The sequence below is a fragment of the Heptranchias perlo genome, chromosome 7, assembly GCF_035084215.1.
Source record: "Heptranchias perlo isolate sHepPer1 chromosome 7, sHepPer1.hap1, whole genome shotgun sequence".
Taxonomy (NCBI): domain Eukaryota; kingdom Metazoa; phylum Chordata; class Chondrichthyes; order Hexanchiformes; family Hexanchidae; genus Heptranchias; species Heptranchias perlo.
This window is the reverse complement of record NC_090331.1, coordinates 38,441,446-38,467,804: the sequence shown is the minus strand read 5'-3', so window position 1 is coordinate 38,467,804 and position 26,359 is coordinate 38,441,446. Positions and strand designations below refer to the sequence as shown.

The 26,359-nt window shown below is 40.6% G+C and overlaps 1 protein-coding gene across 4 annotated transcripts in view; it reads left to right on the top strand.

Moving 5' to 3' along the window:
- Positions 1-26,359, top strand: part of xirp2b (xin actin binding repeat containing 2b) — a 125,363-nt gene that overhangs the window by 76,661 nt on the left and 22,343 nt on the right. For all 4 annotated transcript variants that reach the window (XM_067987353.1, XM_067987352.1, XM_067987354.1 and 1 more), the window contains 5 exons: positions 335-471; positions 6,675-6,803; positions 23,531-23,641; positions 23,997-24,072; positions 26,038-26,153. In XM_067987353.1, coding sequence (XP_067843454.1) covers positions 335-471; positions 6,675-6,803; positions 23,531-23,641; positions 23,997-24,072; positions 26,038-26,153 — 569 coding nt within the window. The remainder of the gene's footprint in view (positions 1-334; positions 472-6,674; positions 6,804-23,530; positions 23,642-23,996; positions 24,073-26,037; positions 26,154-26,359) is intronic.

The following is a 26,359-nucleotide window of genomic DNA, read 5'->3' as shown; positions in this document are numbered from 1 at the left end:
TGCCTGCTCTTTCCTAATACCACAATCCTCTATGCTCAGTTTGCTTTGAGATATTTTTGTTGTGTCTTGCAATATAGAACCATGTATAAATAACTTAACTGTTAGAGAAAATTAACCACAAAGAAAACTCATCCATCCTCAAGGTACGTGTATTATTAAAAAAAAAAGGGTCTCCTACCTTTTTGGTTTTTGACTCATTCTATCCTCTCCCCAAATGGAGAGGGGATGGGAGGTGAGGGTTAGCATTGTGAACCATGATAGTACATCTATCTGTCTGTGACCTAATGAGCGACTATTATAAAGTCTTGAAATCCAGTTGTGTTCTCATTTGCAGCTGCTGTCATATCTGATGAGCCTAGTCAGGCTGACGGTGTGCCTCTTGATATCCAGGAGACTGTCTCACTTAAGGACAGATTGGCCATGTATCAAGCAGCTGTTTCTAAGAAGGAGAGCAGTAGCTCTTCAGTTGCCGTAAGTAGAATTCTTACTTTTTTTTAAAAGCTGATCATTGCCAAATTTTAATGTTGATGTCCTTCAGTATTCTCTTGTATTGTATAAAGACTGATGTATTTTGCCTTCGATCAGTAAACAAGCTTCATCAAAACCATGGACAACTTGAATCCCAGTAGCTGTAGAAGTTGGACAAATGCTGGGTTTTGTTTTCTTGGTGGAAGGGTAGGGAGGAAGAGGAGAAATTCATTGCCTGCCTTGTTTGGACTCAAAACTAAGGCAATACACAAGGCATTCTTGTTTTTGTTTGCTATGATTTAATGGAAATTTTCTGTGTCTGTATTGCCTTTATCCCTTTGACTTATGGGCAAGAAATGCAATCAAACTAAAGACTTCACTTTGTCAAATTTACCAAACATTATCTAGATTTTAAATTTAAACAGTTATATATATTTCATTATCTTGACAGAAATTTTTGAAAGAGAAAAGTATGCCACACCCTAACTCTTAGTGCTTTCTTTGGGTCTTTATATTGATCAGAGTACCCCATCTGAGTTGGAAATGATTCTCTCAAAGGGAGTACACAGGTGATGAAGTGTGGTTGTTTTCTCTCTGGGTGGGAGGTTTTGTTTGCCTTGTAAGCTCTACTAAATCCTTTAAGTAGTGATAACGTTCTGCCAAATACAATTGTGCATTATATGACTCATACAATGCTGGAGTTAAACATGATGCCATTTTGCACTTATCAGAGTTTGAATGTTTGTGGTGGCTGCTTTCTGTTTAAATATTTATAACTGAGTAATTCTGGTTGATAAAGTGCAGGAGCTATGCTTCCGCACATAAGGCTGCCTTAAGTTTCACATGAACAAAGCTCCCGGGGGTGAAATTCATTGTGGGCGGTAACTTAAAATAGTTGATAGTGAATCGGCAGCTCGTTTTACACCCAGGTCAGTAATTGGTTGGAAGGTAGGAGAAAGAGAGTAGGGATACAGGGAATACATTCTGATTGGCAGGATGTGACAAGTGATGTTTCCCAGGGATCTGTACAGGGGCCACAGCTTTTAATCATATATGTTAATTATACATAATTAGCATATATAAAATCTACATATAATTCTATATATATATGTTAATGACTTGGATGAAGGAATGGAGATTTGTATATCCAACTAAGCTTGGAGGCACAGTAAGTTGTGTGGATGGGAGCAGGAAGTAATGAAGGGACATAGACAGATGTGGGCAGATGTAAGTGGGAAAAACTATGGCAGAAGGAGTTCAATGTGGGGAAATGCAAGGTCATCAACTTCAATGGAAAAGAAACTCAGGCAACCGCCCATGGTGAAATTCACCCTCATTATGTCAGCATTTTACTCCCCAATTATGTTTCAAAATTAAGACCTCTGTAAGCTTCCAATTATCTTTACCGTATTTTGCTGCAAAGGAGTTGTGTTCATCCAAGTTCTGCTTTCAGCAGATAACCATTCTCGAAAGGCTGAGAGTGGCAACCTCTTGGACGTGCTGACCCATGAACATATCGGTGGATGCAAGATCAAAACTTAAGCCCATCCTGATAACTATTAAATGTTTTTATTAAACAAGACCAGTACTAAAGGGCTTTATCTGAGTCACAGCAGCTTCACAATCCCAATATGTTGCAATAGCTTACTGCTCAGTGCTGTATTTAAATTATTTAAAAGGTTATTTTTGAAGAGATTTTCTGACCAAAATACATTGTTAAAGTTTGGGTGCCATAGTGAGTCAAAACATTGTCCTTTCACCTCTGGGATGAATTTGACTCCAGCCTAAACCAATGTGATATTCTTGGACTCCAATGAAGGTAAGCCTTCTAAGTTAAATGAGTTTGGGGGTCCATTTCAACTGGGAGCTAGTTTCAGCGAAGTTTCCATTTGACACATGCCCACGCCGCACAGTACCAATGTTAAAGATGCAGTGTAACTGCAGCTATCCTGTACTATGTAAACTGGGAGACTTTGAGGTTTGGTGCAGAAACAACTTATGATGAGCATAAATATATATCAAGCTCTCTTTTAAAATAAAAAAATAATGACCTTGTTCCCCCACTTTACATTAGTCTTATGGATACATAGGTTTCAAAACAACTGCATGATGGAAAATGGTTAACATTCACACTATTCACAATACTTAAGTAGTTGAGTTTTTGTTTTAAGTGAGGTTAAAGTGTAATTTATCTTTAAATTGTGTTTTTGATCATAGTGAAGATTCAGTTTCTTTATCTGCGGTCAACTGGCTGCCAGCAAATATGACTGTTTGCTAACTAACCAAATATTTATTCAGGGGTATAATGCATAGAATCTTACAGCACAGAAGGAGGTTATTTGGCCCATTCGTGCCTGTGTCAACTCTTTGAAAGAGCTATTCAATTAGTCCCAATCCCCTGCTCTTTCCCCATAGCCATCTTATACATTTTGTATTATACATCAATACAAAGGCATCTTACATTTGAGGTCAGATGGCTAAAGTGACAAGAAAAGGTATGGCCTATAAGGAAACATGTACTTATAAATGATATCTGTCTTCACAAAGGAGGACACAAATAACCTCCCAGAAATGTTAGGGAATCAAGAGTCTAGTGAGAGGGAGGAACTGAAGGAAATCAGTATTAGTAAAAAAAAAGTGTTAGGGAAATTAATGGGGCTAAAGGCTGAGAAATCCCCAGGGCCTGATAATCTACATCCCAGAGTACTAAAGGAAGTGGCCCTGGAAATAGTGGATGCATTGGTGGTCATCTTCCAAAATTCAATAGACTCTGGAACAGTTCCTACAGATTGGAGGGTGGCAAATGTAACCCCACTATTAAAAAAGGAGGGAGAGAAAAAACAGGGAATTACAGACCAGTTAGCCTAACATCAGTAGTGGGGAAAATGCTAGAGTCTATTATAAAGGATGTGATAACAGAACACTTGGAAAGCATTAACAGGATTGGACAAAGTCAGCATGGGTTTATGAAAGGGAAATCATGCTTAACAAATCTAATGGAGTTTTTTGAGGAGGTAACTAGTAGAATAGATAGGGGAGAACCAGTGGATGTGGTGTACTTGGATTTTCAGAAGGCTTTTGATTTTGCACAAGGGGTTAGTGCGCAAAATTAAAGCACGTGGGATTGGGGGGAATATACTGGCATGGATTGAGAATTGGTTGACAGACAGGAAACAGAGAGTAGGAATAAACGGTGGCAGGCAGTGACTAGTGGGGTACCGCAGGGATCAGTGCTTGGGCCCCAGCTATTCACAATATATATCAATGATTTGGATGAGGGAACTGAATGTATCATTTCTAAGTTTGCAGACGACACAAAGCTGGGGTGGAATGTGAGCTGTGAGGAGGATGCAAAGAGGCTCCAATGTGATTTAAACAAGTTGGGTGAGTGGGCAAGAAATGGCAGATGCAGTATAACGTGGATAAATGTGAGGTTATCCACTTTGGTTGTAAAAACAGAAAGACAGGTTATTACCTGAATGGTGATAGATTGGGAAAAGGGGAGGTGCAACGAGACCTGGGTGTCCTTGTACACCAGTCGCTGAAAGTGAGCATTCAGGTGCAGCAAGCAGTTAGGAAGGCGAATGGTATGTTGGTGTTCATTGCGATAGGATTTGAGTACAGGAACAGGGATGTCTTACTGCAGTTGTACAGGGCCTTGATGAGACCACATCTGGAGTATTGTGTGCAGTTTTGGTCTCCTTATCTGAGGAAGGATGTCCTTGTCATGGAGGGAGTGCAACAAAGGTTTACCAGACTGATTCCAGGGATGGCAGGACTGACGTATGAGGAGAGATTGGGTCGACTAGGCCTATATTCACTAGAGTTTAGAAGAATGAGAGGTGATCTCATCAAAACATATAAAATTCTTACAGGACTAGACAGACTAGATGCAGGGGGGATGTTCCCGATGGACAGGGAATCCATAACCAGGGGTCACAGTCTCAGAATACGGGGTATGCCATTTAGAACCGAGATGAGGAGAAATTTCTTCACTCAGAGGGTGGTGAACCTGTGGAATTCTCTACCACAGAAGGCAGTGGAGGCCAAGTCATTAAATATATTCAAGAAGGAGATAGATATATTTCTTAATGCTAAAGGGATCAAGGGATATGGGGAAAAAGTGGGAACAGTGTACTGAGTTAGACGATCAGCCTTGATCATTTTGAATGGTGGAGCAGGCCCTAAGGGCCAAATGGCCTACTCTTGCTCCTATTTTCTATGATTCTATGATATGGAAGGAATACGTTTTTGTGATGCCAAAATACTCTAACTTGCTTTGTGTATGTATAATGACTATAAGTAGTTTGAACTTATAGTCATTTCTTTTGCAACAACTTGTTAAGACCTATATAGCTTTGTTCCTTGACAGGTGACATGCAGTGGGCTAAACTTAGCTGATGGAAGGGCTGTTTATTTTGCATCGTATGCTGCCAGACATGCATTGAGTTTCTTCAATGTCTTTGTCAGTTAGATTGACAAATGTGGGATGTCCTCAGTGGACAAGGCATGGAATGTTTCCCATATACTGAGTTAGGGTTGATACCATGAGCTAAAGCTTCTTGGCATTTCTTCAGTGTGCTGTCATGTCAAGTGACTCTGTGCTGTTATTCATTAATTTAAAAAATGAGGAGGGGGATGGGGACTTCCAGTAGCACAAGGCAATTAAGAAAATATCTTTTTTACCTGTGCAATAAAAATAAGTTATTTAGAGAGATGGGTTCTAGAATTATGGCAGTGCTTGTTTCTTCACCCTAGAGGCGGTGGTTAATGGGGCATCTACTTAACCATATTACAAAATCTGAAATACATCTAACAGCATCTCATTCCAACAATTTACATGACCTTGCTAGATTTATATGCAAAAGTTGCCATTTTAAGATTACCTATTTTCCTACAATTGTGTACATATTGAAATAATTATCAATGTCAGCCTTTTGCCGATTCTTGGCAAACACTGAAATATATCAAATACACAACGAATGGTAAAATGTGTTATGTACCATTTTAGCTGAAGTACTGATGGAGTTTGTTGAAGCTAAAGCATTAGCTGGTAACATCAATAAGTTTAAATGTTATCCTTTAGTATGTTAACATATATCATCAAGGTGTGTGTTGTTAATACTGAAGAATACGATATTTTCCTGCATTTGTCACCAGTATCAGCACCAAGTATTCTCAGATCAAGAAAGCGGTCAGCTCGAAAAACCATAAAGCTTTTGTCACACTGCCTCTAAAATTTGCCTTTCCCCCAACTTCAAGATGCCCACTAATGCACTGTAGAGTAAGCATTGTAGGAGGCCATGGAAAAGAAAATCGTGTGAGGTGTAAAACAGACTGCCGATTTGCACTCGCCTGTTTTGCACTACCGACTAAGTCGAATTTTGCCCTGTTTGTGTCCAAAAATAGAAAGAATTATGTGAAGTGAAACATGGAAACACAATGGTTAAATACTGAAAGCAACAGTCTTCATCAGTACAGTTTGCTTTCTGGTAATTAAATGCAGAGTTTCATCTGATTGCAACATAAATCACTGCAAGTTAAATCAGTAACATTACCCTGCAAACACCGATGTAGGGTGGAAGAAAGGTTCCAATGTTTTCCAGGTAAATCAAATCTTATTAGAAGGTTTAGTTTTCTCTGGTAATTTCTTGCTTTCTCCACCAAGTTTTACAATTCCTGCAAAGGTATGGTAATATTGCTAACATTGCACTGCAAGAAAGTGCTGAACAATAATTTGGGGTCAACAAACTCGTATTTTATTACATTGCATTTTTAAGTTTTTTTTGCTAATAAGTTAGTGCTGCTGAAGCAAAGTGAACATTTGCAAATTGCATTCAAACTGGTTAATGCAAAATTTTTCAGCTCACTAAATCCGGAATGTCTTTGTCTTTTCCCTCCTCCGTCTGTTCTCTCTTTCTCTTCTACCCCCTTCCCAGATAGTTGGAGAATGGAACTTTTGCAGTACCAGGTTTGAATCTGCAATGAAGAATTCAAGTTTGGATGAACTAACATGGCTTGTTGTACTTGGTTATACAAATTGTTTTGTGATTCACGACCTTGCTAAACATTATCTTATAAAAACCACTGGTAAAAAAACTAGACACACTGGCTTCTCAGGGTTTAAGATTCTCAGGGTTTAGCAGCAATTTTGTTTTCAAAGGGATTTACAACAGCCTAATATTCATTTGTCATCATTCTGTCAGGCTCCAGAAGAAGAAGCTCGAGCCTTGCCTGGAGGCCTAGCCAGCGTGAAGAAACAATTTGAATCACAAGAGATTGCTTCCTCACATAACACTGCTGCTCACTATCGCTACCACAAGCAATCTGTACAGGTAATTAGCTGCAAATGTGAGACTTGGCTTTGTCAATGTGGGCTGCATTCTTCAGCTGACGTCTGATTATATTTTAAAATTGTCAAAGTAATTTGACTTTTCTTAAAATACTGAAAACTTTGCTCTTTGGCTCAGATATCGAGAGTTTCCTTTATCTAGGTGTCAGCCTTGGCTCAGTGGTAGCACTCTTACCTCTGAGTCAGAAGGCTGTGTGGTTCAAGTTCCACTTCAGAAGCTCGAGAACATAATCTAGGCTGGCACTTCAGTGCAGTGCTGCATTGTCGGAAATGCTGTCTTTCAGATGAGACATTAAAACTGAGGCCCTGTCTGCCCTCTCAGGTGGATGTAAAAGATCCTATGGCACTATTTAAAGAAGAGCACAGGAATTCTCCTGGTGTCCTGGCCAATATTTATCCCTCAACCAACACCTAAAACAGGTGATCTAGTCAATTGTTTCATTGCTGTTTGTGGAAGCTTGCTGTGCGCAAATTGGCTGCTGTGTTTCCTGCATTACAACACTGACTACACTTCAAAAGTACTTAATTGGCTATAAAGTGCTTTGAGACATCCTGAGGTTGTGAAAGGCGCTATTTAAACATAAGTTTTTTCCCCCTGAAATCAGTATCTTTTTGAATAATCTTTACTCACTTTCCTGGAGAAATGCACAATAATTGTGTATATGTGTATATATATAATATATTAAAAAAAGAGTATGGTCACAACATTTCAAGGGCATTGTACCATTAGATAGCATTATCAGCATTATATTACACAACATAATGTCACAGGCAGGTCCACCCTGTAGACCCTCAATTTAACATTGCTGCAGGAGGGTCCCAAAAAAAGGGTAAAAGGGCACTAGAAATGTCCTAATTAATCAGGAAATTGGGGGCGGGAGGGAAGGAAAATCAGAGCTGTTGAAAAATTAAAGACCTCCTGACAACATTGGCAGCAACGAACAGATGCCTAAATATGGGAATGTTGAACCAGGCTGTAGAAAATTAGGTAAATAAACAAAAGGTTGGCCTCTTCACAATTAATATCGGTTGATTGAAGACTCAAAAATAAATATCGGATGCCCCTCCCCCAACAGTCCCCTCTGATCGCAATATCATCGAAAGATCTCCCTCCCCCTGTATGTCATTCCTTTCTCTCTATTCTCCTCTCCTCACTGGTCCAATTATCCATCAAGTCCTCTAACCATACTTCACCTGAAGAGTACTCTTGGACTTGACTCCCCATGTGCAACTGTGTGTGTATTTTAGTTAAATTTTCCACAAAACAACTTGACCTCTTCAGACAATTTTCCTATTCATACAAATATTGAAAAGGGTATGTGCGGCCGTAGTTCTGAGGTAAAATTAATTCTGAGGTGAAAAGAAATATGGTATCTTGAAAACCAAAAAAATCTTCACTTAACATCAAAGAACCGCTGGAAGAAAGAACAAAGACCACAAAATAGCAAGGTCCATGATCCCAGCGGTTATATTGGGACTGCACCCGCTGGTGCCCTCCAACATTGACCTTGCCAGAGTTTGGTAAAGTTCCTGGTCCCAGTGCTGAAACTGCATGGATTGAGCAGTAAGTCTAACACTAGGCTGACCACCTGAAAGAAAATGAGGGGTAGCACAAGCGATCACCAGCCCGGCCCTGATGATTTGTTCCATTCTGCCAGCAATAGCCATCATTACTATATACTTGTTTGTTTCATTATGATTTGTGGAGGGTATGCTTCCCCCAATCTCTGGTAGTTATTGTACAGATTGTTCCCTGATTTCTTTTCTCTTACTTTAAAGAAGCCAAGTGAAGATCTTCCAGGTGATCTTCCAATGCTTGTGGACAAATCTTTGAAATGGTGTAGGTATAACTGGAAATAAATAGATATTGGGAGCCCCATGTTGTGGGCTATAATTGACTGGAAAGGAACAGCTTCTGGAAGTTCCACATGTGATCATATAAAAGTAGTTGAATAATGTGCAAAGAATTTTTAAAATGATTTTGTTAAAAACAAATTGACAGTTATTGGAAAGCATTCATACTATGATGAGATCCAGGTTTCTAAAGGATTGGAGCCACTGATCTTTAGTTAAAGATGGTGCAGGGCAAACACCAATACAAAACATGCTTCCATTCTGAAATTTACTCGAGCGACTTCATTCTAACCACATTTGTATAGAAAATGCATAAAGTAGTTTGAGACCAACTATCCACTGTACTTGGAAAATTGAACAATTGAAATTCTCTTTAGAATTTTAGAGCATCATAGTTTATGTACTTTGAATTTTTTTCTAAAGTGCATAACTGGGCCAAGTTTCTGTCAATGATAGTTATCTGATTCCTTGCACACATTCTGTGTGTGATAGTTATCTGATTCCTTGCAGTTTAAAATGGTTTCACCATTGCTAATAAACACATGACACAACCCAAATAGAAACAGTGGTTGGAATTTTCAGTTTCTGCACTGTCCAGCCACGATTTCCTGTTCATTGTTTCACTATAAGCTTTAGCTCTTTAGCATAATAAAATGGATCTGTAAAATAACTGCATGTTTGCTGAGGAGCACGGTCATAGTTATACCATTTCTAATACTGAGTTTGCATTCCTCTCACTGGTGAGCTAGATAAAGTAGTTACCCTAGTGATTGGTGAATCTGTAACATTCCCCCTTTGAAAAAAATGTTTTCTAGCTGTGTTACAAATGCAGAAAGACCAACTGCAGAGAGAAAACAAATTTTAGTGAAATGAAGCCCTTAAATACGTGTAACCAAGAACCCACTAAACCTGTCTAATCCTGCCCGAGCTGCAGAGTGGCTACGAGGACTAACAACATCATACTAAAGGGAAAAAAATGTTTAATAACAACCATGGCAATACTGGAGTCCAGTAAAGATATGGGAGTTTATTCCCAGCAAAAAGAAAACCAGACTTGCAGCTGACTCGGAGTCATAGTGGAGTTCATAGCAAAAGTGCCTAGTGATCTGAGAAATGCCCAAATAAAACACAAATACATTGAGAAACAAAAAGGAAGCCAAAATGGGCAAAGAAAGACTCCAGCCACCTGTTCCAAAGAAGAACTCAGCTGATAACCTTCTGGATCATCCTCAGTTTAGCTTCAATCAGCTCCCTCTCCTCCATATGATGTCATGATGAACCTTTATAAAACATTGGTTCAGCCACAACTGGAGTATTGTGTCCAGTTCTGGGCTCCGCACTTTAGGGAAGATGTGAAGGCCTTAGAGACGGTGCAGAAAAGATTTACTAGAATGATTCCAGGGATGTGGGACTTTAGTTACGTGGATAGACTGGAGATGCTGGGGTTGTTCTCCTTAGAACAGAGAAGGTTGCAAGGAGATTTGATAGAGGCATTCAAAATCATGAAGGGTCTAGACAGAGTAGATAGAGAGAAACTGTTCCCATTGGCGGAAGGGTCAAGAACCAGAGGGCATAGATTTAAAGTGATTGGCAAAAGAACCAAAGGTGACATGAGGAAATTATTTTTGCACAGCAAGTGGTTAGGATCTGGAATGCACTGCCTGAGGGGGTGATGGAGGCAGATTCAATCATGGCCTTCAAAAGGGAACTGGATAAGTACTTGAAAGTAAAAAATTTGCAGGGCTACGGGGATAGGGCGGGGGAGAGGAACTAGCTGGGTTGCTCGTGCATAGAGCCGGTGCGGACTTGATGGGCCAAATGGCCTCCTTCCGTGCTGTAACCTTTCTATGATTCTATGATATGAATCTGGATCATCCTTCGCTGACTCCAGACCCTGTCTGTGCTCTTGGTTTACTGCTGTTTCTCCTGTGCTGGCTGTTAGTCCAGTTGTTGTCATCCCCTGAGTTGGACCTTCACTCCTTCACTGTCTTTGCAATATGTTTTCTTTTCAGTGTTGCCTCCTTTCTCCCTTTTTTATTGGCCCTCTAATTTTCAACTAGTTATCTCCTCACATCATCCGTTATCCTTACAATTGTTTCTCACCATGTCCAGACCTGATCCATTGGCCCACATAATGCAATTATTTTGGCTGCTGCTTTGAATATTGCAGGGGAGGGATGAGAAGGGGAGGGACGAGAAGCCATCGCTAGAGGTGGGCAGGCTGTGTTGAAAAAGGTGGGAGTAAAACCACAAAAGGGCAGGCGCTTGTAACTGGGAAAAAGCAAAGAAGGGGTGGAGGAGAACCATATGATCATCCATATCAAATGCTATAGAAAGATCTGAGGAGGATAAGGTGGGACAGCATACCGTCGTCTATATCACCAGAGGTTTTCATTCATTACTTTTTGTTTGGGTACTCAGCGCTGTGAAATGGGTGGAGGCTGGACTAGATGTTCCTTCTTTTGAACCTTCAGAAAAATGAGGAGCAAGGGCTTTTAACACGTTTTAAGAGCTACTGCTATCAGCGAGGTTTCTCTCGTGTTTTTTTCTTACTATAAGATCTTTTTTACGTGGATAGGAACCACAGATATGCTCTATGCGTGACTCAGACAGAATACCTTAAAAAAACAGCTCGAAGGCAAGTTGCTGGTTTGTGGGCACTAATGTCTAAGATTACTACATCCTCCTTCCACTCTTGACTAGACTGGACTAAAAAGAGTAAAGAATATGTGCTTATAAGGTCAAGAACTGAGAGCAATATTTTGGACATGGGAGTCAGTGGTGAAAGAGATCAAATAGGCAAAATGATTTTACTTGAAATGTAAGCCTGAGGAAAAATGTATCTGATTGAAATAAGGACTAGACAAAAATGCCAGTCAGACTAACAATAGCAACAGTACATGACTGCCAGCATTGGTACAGGATTGTGTGTGGTTCTAACCTGAAATGTGATAGTAACACTTGAAAAAGAATCCATGCTGAGTTTTATTTTGATGTATCATGGTAGGTACAGCACAGGAGGAGGCCATTCGGCCCATTGTGTCTGTGCCGGCTCTTTGAAAGAGCTATCCAATTAGTCCCATTCCCATGCTCTTTCCCTATTGCCCTATAATTTTTTTCCCTTCAAGTATTTATTCAATTCCCTTTTGAAAGTTACTATTGAATCTGCTTCCACCAACCATTCAAGCAGTGCATTCCAGATTATTACAACTCGCTGCGTAAAAAAAATGTTTCCTCATGTCGCCTCTGGCTCTTTTGCCGATCGCCTTAAATCTGTGTCCTCTGGTTACCAACCCTTCTGTTACTAGAAGCAGTTTCTCCTTGTTTATTCTGTCAAAACCGTTCATGATTTTGAACACTTTGATCAAATCTCCCCTTAACCTTCTCTGTTCTAAGGAGAACAACCCCAGCTTCTCCAGTCTCTCCACATAACTGAAGTCTCTCATCCCTGGCACCATTCTAGCAAATCTCTTCTGCACCCTCTCTAAGGCTTCCTAAACTGCGTTGCCCAGAATTGAACATAATACTCCAGCTGAGGCCTAACCAGTGTTTCATAAAGCTTTAGCATAACTTCCTTGCTTTTGTACACTTTTCCTGTATTAATAAAGCCCAGGATCCCATTTGCATTTTTAACAGCCTTCTCAACTTGCCCTGCCACCTTCAAAGATTTGTGCAAGCGCAGCCCCAGGTCTCTCTGTTCCTACACCCCCTTTAAAATTGTATCATTTCGTTTATATTGCCTCTCCTCATTCTTCCTACCAAAATGCATCACTTCACACTTCTCTGTGTTAAATTTCATCTGCCATGTGTCTGCCCATTTCACCAGTCTGTCTATGTCCTCCTGAAGTCTGTTACTATCCTCCATTTTGTTTACTACATTTCCGAGTTTCATGTCATCTGCAAACTTTGAAATTATACCCTCTATACCCAAATCCAGGTCATTGATATATATCAAAAATAGCAGTGGTCCTAATAGTGACCCCTGGGGGAACACCACTGTATACTTCCCTCCAGTCTGAAAATAAACCGTTCACCACTACTCTCTGCTTTCTGTCCTCTAGCCAATTTTGTATCCAAGCTGCCTCTGTCCTTTTAATCTGATGGGCTTTAATTTTGCTAACAAGTCTATTATGTGATACTTTATTCAATGCCTTTTGAAAGTCCATGTACACAACATCAACCGCACTACCCTCATCAATCCTCTCCATTACTTCATTTATGAACTCAATCAAGTTAGTCAACAACGATTTCTCTTTAACAAATCCATGCTGATTTTCATTTATTAGCCCATACTTTTCCAAGTGCCAATAAATTTTGTCCCAGATTATAGTCTCTCAAAGTTTCCCCATCACTGATGTTAGGCTGACTGGCCTGCAATTGACAGGTTTTTCCCTCTCCCCTTTTTTGATCAGGGGTGTAACATTTGCAATCCTCCAATCCTCCCGCATGTCTCCATATCTAAAGAGGATTAGAAGACTGTGGCCAGAGCCTCTGCAATTTCTACCCTTACTTCCATCAGTAACCTAGGATACATCCTATCTGGACTGAGTGACTTTTCTACTTTGAGTACTGCCAATCTTTTAAGTACCTCCACTTTATCTATTTTTATCCTATCCAATATCGCTACTACCTCCTCCTTAATAGCACAATCCTCTTATCTAGTGAAGATGAATACAATGTCTGGAAGTAAAAAATTTACTTACAAAAGCATTTTTAAAAATCCATATTCAATTCCTTTGCTTAGTTTAAATGTATGCCAGAAATCATTTACCACTCCTGCTCTTTACTTTTCCTTGAGATATCAGGCCAGAATGGTTTTAATGTGCATTGGTGTTCCAATGCAATGTATGGTAATTAGAACCTATTTCATCTTCACTGTTTCAATCCATGTCGATCTTACAATCCATTATGTGCCTTTAAGGAAGAAAACTAAGTGAGGGCCATGCAGTTGCTTAATTGGGAGGGAACAATAATGTGTCACCCCCAGACTGATCTTGCACGCCACCTGGTGGTCAATTTAGACTGGCTGGGAACTGGTTGACTGCCTGGCTGAGCAATGATTCTTAAGGGAAGAAAAGACCTAAAGAGGGAGAAGGGAATTCAGCACGTGAATTTTCTTTGAGGCCTGTGTGTAAATTGATACATTTACAGATGTCATCTGTTGCGTTAATATGTGCAGAACCTGGACAAATAAGCACCTTTATTCTGAAAGGAGCCAATTTTCTGCAGCTTTAACATTTTTGCATCAATATTAATCTCAAATTACAGCTAGAGAATTCTGTGATGATATATTGCGCATGCATTTTCAGCAGTGTAGTGCGAATGTTTCTTGTACATTGAAAATTATTTAGAAAACTACAATTCCCATGTTGTATTTTTACAAATGGAACAACAGTAACACTGAAGACCTGCACGCACGCATTCCAATACAAAAATATACTATATTTAAAATGAACAAAACAAAAATGTGTAGCATTTGAGAAGTCAATAACTATAACTTACATAGTTAAAAATATACTCATCAGACACCATTCCAGTTTAGAAGGACAAAAGCTGTAATTGTAGAACTGGATCTTTTCCTTAGCTCAGGTGCCTGCAGCATGATAATTTTACACACCCACCTTTATGATTTACTGGGTGACAATACTAATACATTAAAAACTGGATAAACTGCCTACTGGCATGAGGTCATATTGGGTAGATCTTCATCTTCAGTGCTCCCATGGCAGAGCTTCACAAAGTAGGAATGCGTATTGGGAATTCTGGTGCCTTGGCCAACGTTCCTCTCTCAAGAGCACAAAAAAGCAGATTAACTGGACATCCATCCAACTATTTCCCAACATCTGCACCCTAAAAATGCTGGGTGTAAGGAATGCTGACTATAGGTCATGGTGGGGGGGGGGGGCTTAAATTTAAATGACTATTTTGACTAATACTATGAATTTAAACATTTTAAACATTAACACTTTTTTGAAGTCTTCAGCCTGTGCTACCAGCTGATGCACTGTAGAACTTCCTTCCCCTCAGCTGAGGCAGGACGTCCATAAGAACGTAAGAACATAAGAAATGGGAGCAGGAGTAGGCCAGACAGCCCTGCGAGCCTGCTCTGCCATTCAATAAGATCATGGCTGATCTTCAACCTCAATTCTACTTTCCTGCCCGATCACCATATGCCTTCACTCCCCTCCAGTATAAAAATCTATTTATCTCAGCCTTGCATACACTCAATGACTCAGCATCAACAGCCCTTTGGGGTAGAGAATTCCAAAGATTCACAACCCTTTGAGAGAAGTAATTCCTCCTCATCTCAGTCTTAAACGGCCGACCCCTTATCCTGAGACTATGCCACCTAGTTCTAGACTTTCCCGCCAGGGGAAATAGCCTCTCAGCATCTACCCTGTCAAGCCTCCTCAGAATCTCATATGTTTCAATGAGATCACCTCTCATTCTTCTAAACCAGAGAGTACAGGCCCATTCTACTTAATCTCTCCTCATGGGACAACCCTCTCATCCCAGGAATCAATCCAGTGAACCTTGGTTGCACCGCCTCCAAGACAAGTATATCCTTCCTGAGATAAGGAGACCAATACTGTACACAATACTCCAGGTGTGGTCTCACCAAAGCCCTGTACAATTGCAGCAAGACTTCCTTACTCTTGTACTCCAACCCCCTTGCAATAAACGCCAACATGCCATTTGCCTTCTTAATTGCTTGCTGTACCTGCATGCTAACTTTCTGTGTTTCTTGAACGAGGACACCCAAATCTCTCTGAACACCAACATTTAACAGTTTCTCACCATTTAAAAAATATTGTTTTTCTATTCTTCCTACCAAAGTGAATAACCTCAGATTTTCCCACATTATACTCCATCTGCCACCTTCTTGCCCACTCACTTAACCTGTCTATATCCCTTTGCAGACTCTGTGTCTCCTCATAGCTTACTTTCCCACTTAGCTTCGTATCGTCAGCAAACTTGGATACACTACACTCGGTCCCTTCATCTAAGTCATTAATATAGATTGTAAATAACTGAGGCCCAAGCACCGATCCTTGCGGCACCCCACTAGTTACAGCCTGCCAACCTGAAAATGACCCGTTTATTCCTACTCTCTGTTTTCTGTCCTTTAACCAATCCTCTCTCCATGCTAATATATTACCCCCAACCCCATGAGCCCTTATCTTGCGTAACAACCTTTTTTGTGGCACCTTATCGAATGCCCTTTGAAAATCCAAATATACTACATCCACTAGTTCCCCTTTATCTACCCTGCTAGTTACATCCTCAAAAAACTCTAATAAATTTGTCAAACACAATTTCCTTTTCATAAAAGTGTGTTGACTCTGCCTAATCATGTTATGACTTTCTAAGTGCCCTGTTACCACTTCCTTAATAATGGATTCCAGCATTTTCCTGATGATTGATGTCAGGCTAACTGGCCTATAGTTCCCTGTTTTCTCTCTCCCTCCTTTCTCGAATAGCGAGGTTACATTTGCTATCTTCCGCTGGGATTGTTCTAGGATCTAGGAAATTTTGGAAGATCACAACCAATGGACCCCCTATCTCTGCAGCCACCTCTTTTAGAACTCTAGGTTGTAGGCCATCAGGTCCAGGTGATTTGTTGGCTTTTGGTCCCATTAGTTTCTCTAGTACTTTTTCTTTACTGATATTAATTACTTTAAGTTCCTCACTTTTGTTAGACCCTCGGTTCCCCATTATTTCTGGTATGCTTTTTGCGTCTTCTACTGTGAAGACCGATACAAAATGTTTGTTTAACGTCTCTGCCATTTCTTTATTCCCCGTTATAATTTCTCTTGTCTCAGCCTCTAAGGGACCCAAGTTTGCTTTCGCTACTTTCTTCCTTTTTACATTCTTGTAGAAGCTCTTACAATCTGTTTTTATATTTCTTACTAGTTTACTCTCATATTCTATTTTCTCCCTCTTTATCAATTATTTGGTCATCCTTTGCTGGTTTCTAAAACCCTCCCAATCCTCAGGCTTACTACTCTTCTTTGCAACATTATAAGCCTCTTCTTTTAATCTAATACTATCCTTGACTTCTTTAGTTAGCCACAGATGGATCACATTTCCCGGGGAGTTTTTATTTCTCAATGGAATGTATATTCATTGAGAATTTTGAAATATTTCTTTAAATGTTTGCCATTGCTTATCTACTGTCATACCTTTTAATTTAATTTCCCAATCTGCCTTAGCCAACTTGCCCCTCATACCTATGGAATTGGCTTTGTTTAAGTTTAAGACTCTAGTTTTGCACTTAAATATGTCACTCTCAAAAGCAAGTTGAAATTCTATCATATTATGATCACTCTTCCCCAAAGAATCCTTTACAATGAGATTACTAATTAACTCTGTTTCATTACACAAGATAAGATCCAAAATAGCCTGTTCCCTAGTTGGTTCCACGACTTATTATTCTAGGAAACTGTCTCGAAAGCATTCCATGAACTCGTCCTCCAGACTACCTTTGCCAATTTGATTTGTCCAGTCTACATGAAGATTAAAGTCCCCAACGATTAATTCATTACCTTTGTTACAAGCTCCTGTTATTTCTTGATTAATACTCTGTCCAATGGTATAGCTGCTGTCAGAGGGTCTATAACTACCCCCATCAATGTTTTCTGCCCCTTATTATTTATTATCTCCACCCGTACTGATTCTACTTCCTGATCTTCCGAGCCAGGATCCATTCTCACTACTGTCCTTACGTTATCCTTTATTATCAGGGCTAACCCCCACCCCCCCGCTCCTTTTCCATTCTGCCTGTCTTTTCAAAATGTCAAGTATCCTGGAATATTTAGTTCCCAACCTTGGTCACCTTACAACCACATCTCTGTAATGGCTATTAAATCAAACCTATTTATCTCTATTTGTGCCACTAATTCGTCTATCTTGTTACAAATGCTTCGTGCATTCAAATAATTTTGACATTTTACCATTTTTCCCTGCTTTGACCTTATTCGTTGATGCACCATTGCCGTTAAACTCTCTGTCCCTTCCTGTCAGACTCTGCTTATCTTTACCCAAGTCGCTACATTGCTTTGTTGCCTTGACTTTTCTCTTTAGACTTCTAAATTTCCCCTCATCTGACCCCTCCCCCCCTTTTTAATTTAAAGCCCTATCTACAGCCCTAGTTACTCGATTCACCAGGACACTGGTCCCAGCCTGGTTTAAGTGGAGCCCGTCCCAACGGAACAGCTCTCTCTTTCCCCAGTACTGGTGCCAGTGCCCCATGAATTGAAACCCCTGTCTCTTTCACCACTCATTGAGGCACACATTTAACTCTCTGATCTGTTTGTCCCTATGCCAATTTGCGCGTGGCTCAGGTAGTAATCCATAGATTATTATTTTTGAGGTTCTGCTTATTAATTTGGTCCCTAGCTCCTCAAACTCCCTCAGCAGAGCCTCATTCTTAGTTCTACCTATGTCGTTGGTTCTTACATGGACCAGGACAACTGGATCCTACCCCTCATACTCCAAGTTAATTTCCAACCATGAGGAGATATCCTTAACTCTGGCACCAGTCAGGCAACAGAGCCTTCGGGACTCCCAAATGCGACTGCAGAGAACAGTGTCTATCCCCCTGACTATACTGTCCCCTACCACATTCCTTTTTATTCCCCTCACTTGAATAGCCTCCTAACCACGGTGCCGTGGTCAATTTGCTCATCCTTCCTGGAGTCCTTGTTCTCATCCGTACAGGTAGCAAGTATCTCGTACCTATTGGACAAGGTCAAGAGCTCAAGCTCCTCCATCACTACATCCTGGGTCCCCATGCCTGCCTGACTCGCAGTCACACCAACCTGTCCCTGACCACTGACTAACTCTAAAGTACTACTTAACCTAAGGGGTGTAACTGCCTCCTGGATCAAAGTGTCCAGATAACTCTCCACCTCCCTGTGCAACGCAATGTCTGCAACTCAGACTCCAGCTCAACAACTCTGAGCCGAAGTTCCTCGAGCTGCAGACACTTACTGCGGATGTGATTGCTCAGGATCTCGCTGGTCTCCACAAACTCCCACATGCTGCAGTTACGAAACACCACCTGCCCTGCCATCCTAATCTAACCTTGATTTATTTATTTAATTAGTTAAAGTTTTTATTCAATTGTTTATTTTTAGTTTTATTAACTAATTAGTTTATCTAGCTTAAGTTATTAATTTAATAAAGTAATAAATTATAGTTTCCCAGCTCTTAGTTTAAACCACTGCCCTAGTTTAGAAAAAAAAACTGTAATACTCACCAAACAGTCAGCTACCTGCTGTCGAGTGACATCACGCGTTGATTTTTTTTTGTTGTTTTTTTTATCTCACCGAATAATCTGCCGTCGTCTCACTACTGCCGCTCAGCTCCGCACTCTGACTGGGGCCTCCTCTCCCGCTCTATTTATGGCTCCTGCCGCCGCTCAGGTCCCTGCGACACAGTAAATGGCTCCAGTGCCTGCACTCCATATGCAAATTACCTCGACATCTGGAAATGGGCCAGGATCTGGGGCACAGGCAGTGGGCGAGCAGAAATCCCGCCCTGCCAAAGATCCTCTACCATTGCGGCAAAGAGGCAATTCAGGCCCCTCAGCTTCATGCTGTGCACCACATCTGCACTGCCCGGTAATTTTAAGACTTTCAAGTATAGTTTTCAGCTGTCCCAATTCATCATTAAGACAATCTTATTGTTTCTCTTTTTTATTAGGACTAACTTAGTTTTAGGACCACATATACCCTTTCATCATCAGGTGATTAATGGAATTAAGAGTTTTTCTTGCATTTGAATATGGAAGAGCAATGGGTGAATCCACAAACCAACTTGGATATCACCTACTGGTAAATAGAAATAAAGGAGCTAAAATTCACAATTGCGTCGCACCAATAGTAACTGTAGCAGAGCTGGAATCAAAATCCACTGGTGACTTGTACTCCTGACTTTCCTGAAGTATTCAGCGACAGGGTGCATTTACATTATTTGGAATAATTTCAACGGGTGCCTGAATCAGTACTGGCACATCACAGATGCCCACAGCGGAGGCGGGAGAGGAAGATGTAATGCTTGAATGCTACATATGGGTAGCGGTTAGTACCCCGGCTTCAATCGGGGTACTAACTACTATCCATTCTAAGAGGGCCAATGACTCAAGCCTAGAAAGCTCTGTGGGGTCCATGTCCACTGCACCTTTGATCTGGGAACTGGTACCTCACCAGCATCTAGGTCACTCAGGGCAAAGAAGATGGGGCAATTGAATTCCAGTGGGTGATGCCATCCTGCTAGCGCTGTCTCCTTCCTGATGTCAGACCATGAGTGGGGTAGACAGAGCTTCTACACGACCTCACCCCAACAGGAATTCCTGGTAGATATATTCAGGGCAGAGACCCAGCATTTTCAGGTGCCACCAGATTTCCTGCAGGTCCTCTCCAACCTCATTTTTGCTGGAACTCCAACCTAGGCCTCTAGGAAATTCAGAGCCAAGCTCTGATGATATATTAGCTATACTTTAGAATTGTATAATATATTAAGAATTTTACTTCGAGCACTTCCTGTGCCATTTTTTCCATTATAATTGTGGACAAACAAATGTATACTGGAAAGTTCATTTGTAAATTCTGTAAGGCCTCAGTTTTGAGTCTCCCAGTTCTTCAGCCTGAACTGTAAAGAAGCTCCTGTGTTCCAACCAATGCTACTTCTCTCCTTCCCAAATTGCTGTAAGTTTTGTGAAAGCATTATTTAAAAATAAGGACAAAATGTATGACTTCAAAATGTGGCCTAAATTAAGTATGCATATCTCAGCCCAATTATCACCCATCCTGCAGTACCCTTTAAATTGAAGATGACACCTGGTCTTCACTCTTGTTATGCAATACCAAAGGAAGGTGATTATTAAATATTGAGTCTAAGAGCTTCCTTGGGATCTGTTTTGACAACTGCAGACAGTAGATTTAGGCCTAAGCATAGCAGCCTTTGTTCTCAAGATGGTCAAATTAAAGGTTCTTTGAAAGCCCAGGAATAATTTGCATACTGTTTACATTTCAACCACCCAGATGGGATTGAGATTTCAATTACTATCAGATATCAAAATCAAACCTACTATTTGAAATGTTAACACATGCAAATTGCCACACTGTGGAATACGAACATACAAACAATGATGGACAGGAAAAGACCCTCTGGTCCACCCAGCCTATCCCACACAATTGTGATACCTTGTGTATCACAATATATACATTCCCCACCCCACCCAAAACCATGTGATCTCCTGGGAGAGGCAAGAAACCAGATAAAAACCCAGGCCAATTTGGGGGAAAAAATCTAGGAAATTCCTCTCCAACCCCTTTGGCAACCAAAAGTAGTCTAGGAGATTGGTCTGGCCTTGAATTCTATGCATTATCTAAGAGGTGATCTCCGCCCCAGCCAGAAACTGGTCCAGCTCTTGCTTGAAGGAATTCAACAAATTGGCGTCTACTGCACGAGCCGGCAACCTATTCCAGAGGTCCACTATTCTCTGGGAAAAGAACCATCACCTGACATCTAACCTAGATCTGGCCTTATACAACTTAAAAGAGTCCTCCTTAACCTATTTAATTGGAACAAACTGTCAACTCAAACACAATCTATTCCCTTCATCATCTTATAAACTTCGATCAGATCACAGTAGACTAATTTAGTTTCCCTAATTGTTAAACTATTAAAAACAAATGTTTGGAGGAAAACAGTAGTACTTGCATATTAACCCCTCCCTCCATCTTACAAGATGTGAGAATGATGGACTCCAAGTTTTGTTTGTTGATCTCGATGGCTGTAACATGAAAGAATTCCCCTGGGATAATCATAGTGCAGGTGGCTCACATTTTTAGTTCTGACTTGAGATCTGAATTCCATGGGTTTATTGGCGATTTGTGCCACTCACATACAATGCATTTTGACAGTCCATAAATGACTATTTCATCCAAAGGTCCTGCTGATTATCAAGTCTAATGACATATGCTGCCTGTACAGCCTGAGCCTTCCATGTAGAACATAGTGAGGTGGGGGAGGCCCATTGAATCCTTGCTGCTCAAAGGAATACTGCCACTTTAGGGTAAGTGGCTGCATATAAGGAGATAAAGTTGTTGGAAACTTTATCAAGACTCAAAAATAGTCACAGCAGTTTCAGCCTTTGAAAAGGCTATATGGAGTGGAGGGGTCAAACTGATGAACAAAGTCAAGATGGCATAAAATGCAATGTGGTGGCATTAAATGGAGTCTGTGGGCAAATGGAAGTGTGGCATTACCCCAATTACCTGTTTGGTGGCTGTTGAAGTGGGCATTGTCCCTACATGAGGTGAGTGCAGAGGGGCTTGTCCTATTTGACAGGACAAGGCATCCTCCCAGAGGACAGTAGCACACCCTTCCTGACCGGATGTAGCAGCCAGACCTCTTCCTACAGTGCCTGCAGGGCTTAGAAATGGATGAGGGACAAGACAGCACTCGTTAAAGAATCTGGCAATGTAAGACTAACCAACAACACCAAGCACCAGGCAGATGGCAAATAACAAAGAGTGTAGTCTGTCAACCTGCATCATGTTTACTGCTTGCCCATGCCAAGCATATACAGAACTGTACAGCTCTTTCATTGCACATCATGCATATCTATACCTCCTCAGGGCACACAGTCAGCACGCAATGTACAATTGAAAGCCTTGACATCCTCCAAGGGTTTAGATTGGATGTGTGGGAGCCACTAGTGATCTCCTACATTTGGTAACAGTGGGCACATGTGCCATGGCATTCAATGGGAAAGAAGATAAAAGTGCTGACCAATGAATTAATGACTTTTTTGGTCCATACGCTGTCTGATATTGAGCGCGAGCTGGGAATGAGCCATAAACTTAACAGTTGAGTGGTAATCTTGCTAACCACTGGTAGTGCCACACCTATGTTACCAGTTTGTTGCAGATGTTCTTGCTGCAAATGACAAAACCCTGTCATACTGACTGTAGCAAGCAGATGCATTTGTTTGGAGTCACTAGCAACTTGTGTGCCAAGATCTGCAGAATAGTCTGCTGATCTCCATGATATGCTTTCTTTCATCTTGTACCACATCAACCAAAAAATATTGTATTTGAAGTGGTTTAAAAGCAAACTTATGTTAAGAAGTAGAAAAAACTGCCATTTTTCAAAAAAATTTTAAAATGTCAAAAGATATGGAAAAAAACACTGCACTGTAAAGGTACTGTAAACATTACAAAAAAACCTTCTAAAGACAATTTAAGAGCTCCTGTGTCTAAGGAGCTTTCCTTGTTTCCATTCCAAATGGGCCCACAGGGGGAAAATACCAAATCCGGCCTAGGTATGATTGAATTGTGCTAAGTGTACATATAAATATGTTTGCATTAAATCTGGGGCCTTGATGAGGCTTGTGAAGGAAATAGGCATTTGCACCTCAGCTCACTAAAAAGCAGGGTGCATTATTGCAGGCCAGAAAAAGAATTGGTACAAGGTCTTTTCTCTCAATTCAATGTTCCCTCTGAGCTAGTTGTTCACCTGCTTTCCTAGTGCAAAGTACTGCTGAATCAGCCCATTAATCTCTACAGCCCTATAAATCCAAAGGTTTACTTGTATGGAAGGCGATTGAAATACAATAACCCTTTACATATCTTGAATAAGCTATGTGTGTGCATATTTTATACATGTATGCTCTGTAGTTTTGTATAAAATACGTTTGTTAGCTTTCCTTTATTTTATTTTAGCCATAGTTAATGCCACTGATTGTGATGCTGAGCAAATCTTTTTGGACTGATGCCTTTTGTAGTTGCCAAGTTTTTCCTCTGTGAAGAGTTTTTATGTTACATATTACACTACTTATTTCAGGATGTGACAAGCACCAGCGAGGTTAAAGAGAACAGCCATACCAGAAAAACTGATGAGGGAAATGGTCCACCACCAACAACTGAGCAGCTTTTATCCTACCAAATGGAAACGGTAATAAGTGCAATACAATACTTGGATACATTTATTTATATTTAAATTTTACTCTACATGGTTCTACCTTTAAAATTTGGATTAGCTAAAAAGTTTTGTTGTTTTCCAATGGTTTTGCTTTGTGTTTGAGTAAAACTGTATAACAAATAGCTTGTGTAGGTTTGAGAGCTAAAGCCCAAGAAATTCAATGATTTCACTTTGTAAAATATAATGCTGCTTTAAAAATGAGAATTGTCTTTAGCTATTGGCAGTTTAAAATGCCTGGGATACCTAGACTATATGATTGTTATATATTTGATGTGTTTTACTACCTTTGAATAGATTCAGTACCAGTAAACTTAATGTGTTTCTGCAGGTCTCTGTCATTGAACAGAATACTCATCAGTCAAGTATGGAGGGCAACTTTGAAAATCACTTCAATGATTTCAATGGTAAGTGCACATAATTGTATTATACGTGAGTACCGCAGCAATGGTTTATTTATGCCATGTGCTTCAGTTTAAATTACTTTTAGCTTCAAGCTGTCATGAACCACTAATGACTCAAACCCATACTTAATTCAACAGAAATTGACAACCAAAGCTTTGTGCTAATTAACACAGCCCTTCACTCTCAAAATGGCAGTATGTACACACAAAATTCCTTAGCCTAGAAATTCTGCTTCTTCTTGGGATGGAAGTATGGTGTAGCAGTGGCGGAGGGACTGGTTGTTGGGGCTGAGCCCAACTCTGCTGGGTTTCTGGTACTTCAGAGCAGGAATGGGAATTTCTGATGGAGGGATGGTACATCTTCTGCTCATCCCCCCATCCCTACATCCTGACTTCAGTTTGGGAGCATGTCTGTGGACATTTCCAGGCTGTCCAAGATTCCTGCCAGACGCAATGTTATAAGGCCCAACAATACCTATGCCTGTAGAAAGGTGGCTTTGATGCTATTCTGGGCTGCAAGTGTGCCCCACCAGGAAGAAACTGAGGGATCAATTACTGTTTAATTTGGGAGCCTACCAGTGTGGAAGCATCTCTCAAGAGTCTGACACAGCTTTATTTCTTCAGCCTGACTGGCATGTGGCACCCCCCTCTCAGAGAGCTTGAACGTTTAACATTTCAAGCACCTAGTGTAATCATCAAGCACTCCCATTATTAGGTGTAACATGGTAACATTTTCTCTACTCTGCCTAACAATGTGCCTCAGCCCCAACCTTGGGATAGCCTCCACTACTGCATTTGTGTGACATTATCCCATTTCCTGCACCAGCTATCTTCTGAATGAGAATGACAATTAGTTGCTGTTTTGTGTTTTGTGCCTGTGCCCACTAGGAACTGGATTAAATCTACCTAAACTCATTTCATATAGGAGCCTTACACCTAGCAGACTTTCATCCCATTAGTCTGAGATGGATTTGAACTTAGGCTCTAGAGATGAAAGGCCTACGTCCAGTGCTATCAATTATTTCCGATTGTATATGAAAGAGATTGAATAATGCTTCTAATTTCTCCCCCTTTTCTCCTCGGTTCACTTGAATGCACTATTGCTGGGGCAAGGTTCCACAGGATCCATCAGCTCTCCTGTACCTTGTCTAAGTAGCTGGTTCATATCTTAACCTCGGGCAGGGTATTTGGCTGTAAAGGCCAACGCAATCAAGCTTGATCCTGTTGATCCTGTTCTCACCTAATATCTATAAATGTTCATATTCAAACAAAGGGCATAGGCCTTCTAGAGCAAGAACCATGGCTGATTTTTCTCCTCGCTAACCCAGGGTACTGAGACCAATTTTATCGATCAACTGCGTTCCCAGCTGGGGTCAGATAACATGGCACACCCCAGCAGTTGAACATGGACCTTTAATCTGTATCGCCAGGAATTTCCTTGGGCCTGCTCCGCCACCATCATCTTGGCAGAAGCCCGTTTATGTGTGTAAATGGGTTTCCGCCAAAGTTACAGCGGGGAGCAGGAGAAGCTTACAGGAAATCCCCGGAGTATATCCTTGTGCCTCACTGGGCATTGGGGAGCTGCTTCTATATTGTTAAAGGAAAGGTTACTCTCAAGTTAAGAATGATGCTATGTATACAGATGTGTGGTAGGGGTCATGTTAATTAAGTGAAAGGATTATAAGTTTGACTTCTTATGTTTGACTTAAAGATATGCAGCATCATGCAACTGGGACTTTAGCATTGATTTTTGGGTAAAACTATTTAAAAAAAAAAACTGGACTGGTTTTCAAGCTTGACTTCTGGCAGGTTAGTCTGTAAGGGACATTGATAGTATCTGTGAAGAAATTTTGTTTAAAATGATAGAATGAATATGATGTGTGAATTGGGAGTTTGGGGGAGATTGTATTTTGCTTTCTCCTTCTATTTCAAGAATGTTTTTCATATATTTGCTTTTTATTTGAATAGTGGATGTAATGACTGACGATGAGAAGCCTAAAGTCTCCACCCAGATGTTAAAGCAGCAGTTTGAAAAATCAGCCCAGCCCACCCAAATGGCGACTAACACCACCAAACAGATTAAGGTATATATTAGTGTGTTCTTGAATGTGTGCATGTTGCCAGCAATGACCATTAACATTGTTTGCCTACTTGTAAAACTTACATGCAGTGGCTTCATTTGGAAAAGTGTACTTTTTCTAACTTTATGTCTTGCTTTTTTCTAATTCTTTAACATTTCTTTTCTCTGCTGCACATCATTATCTTTTCCACTTCCTATCATCTTGTAAAT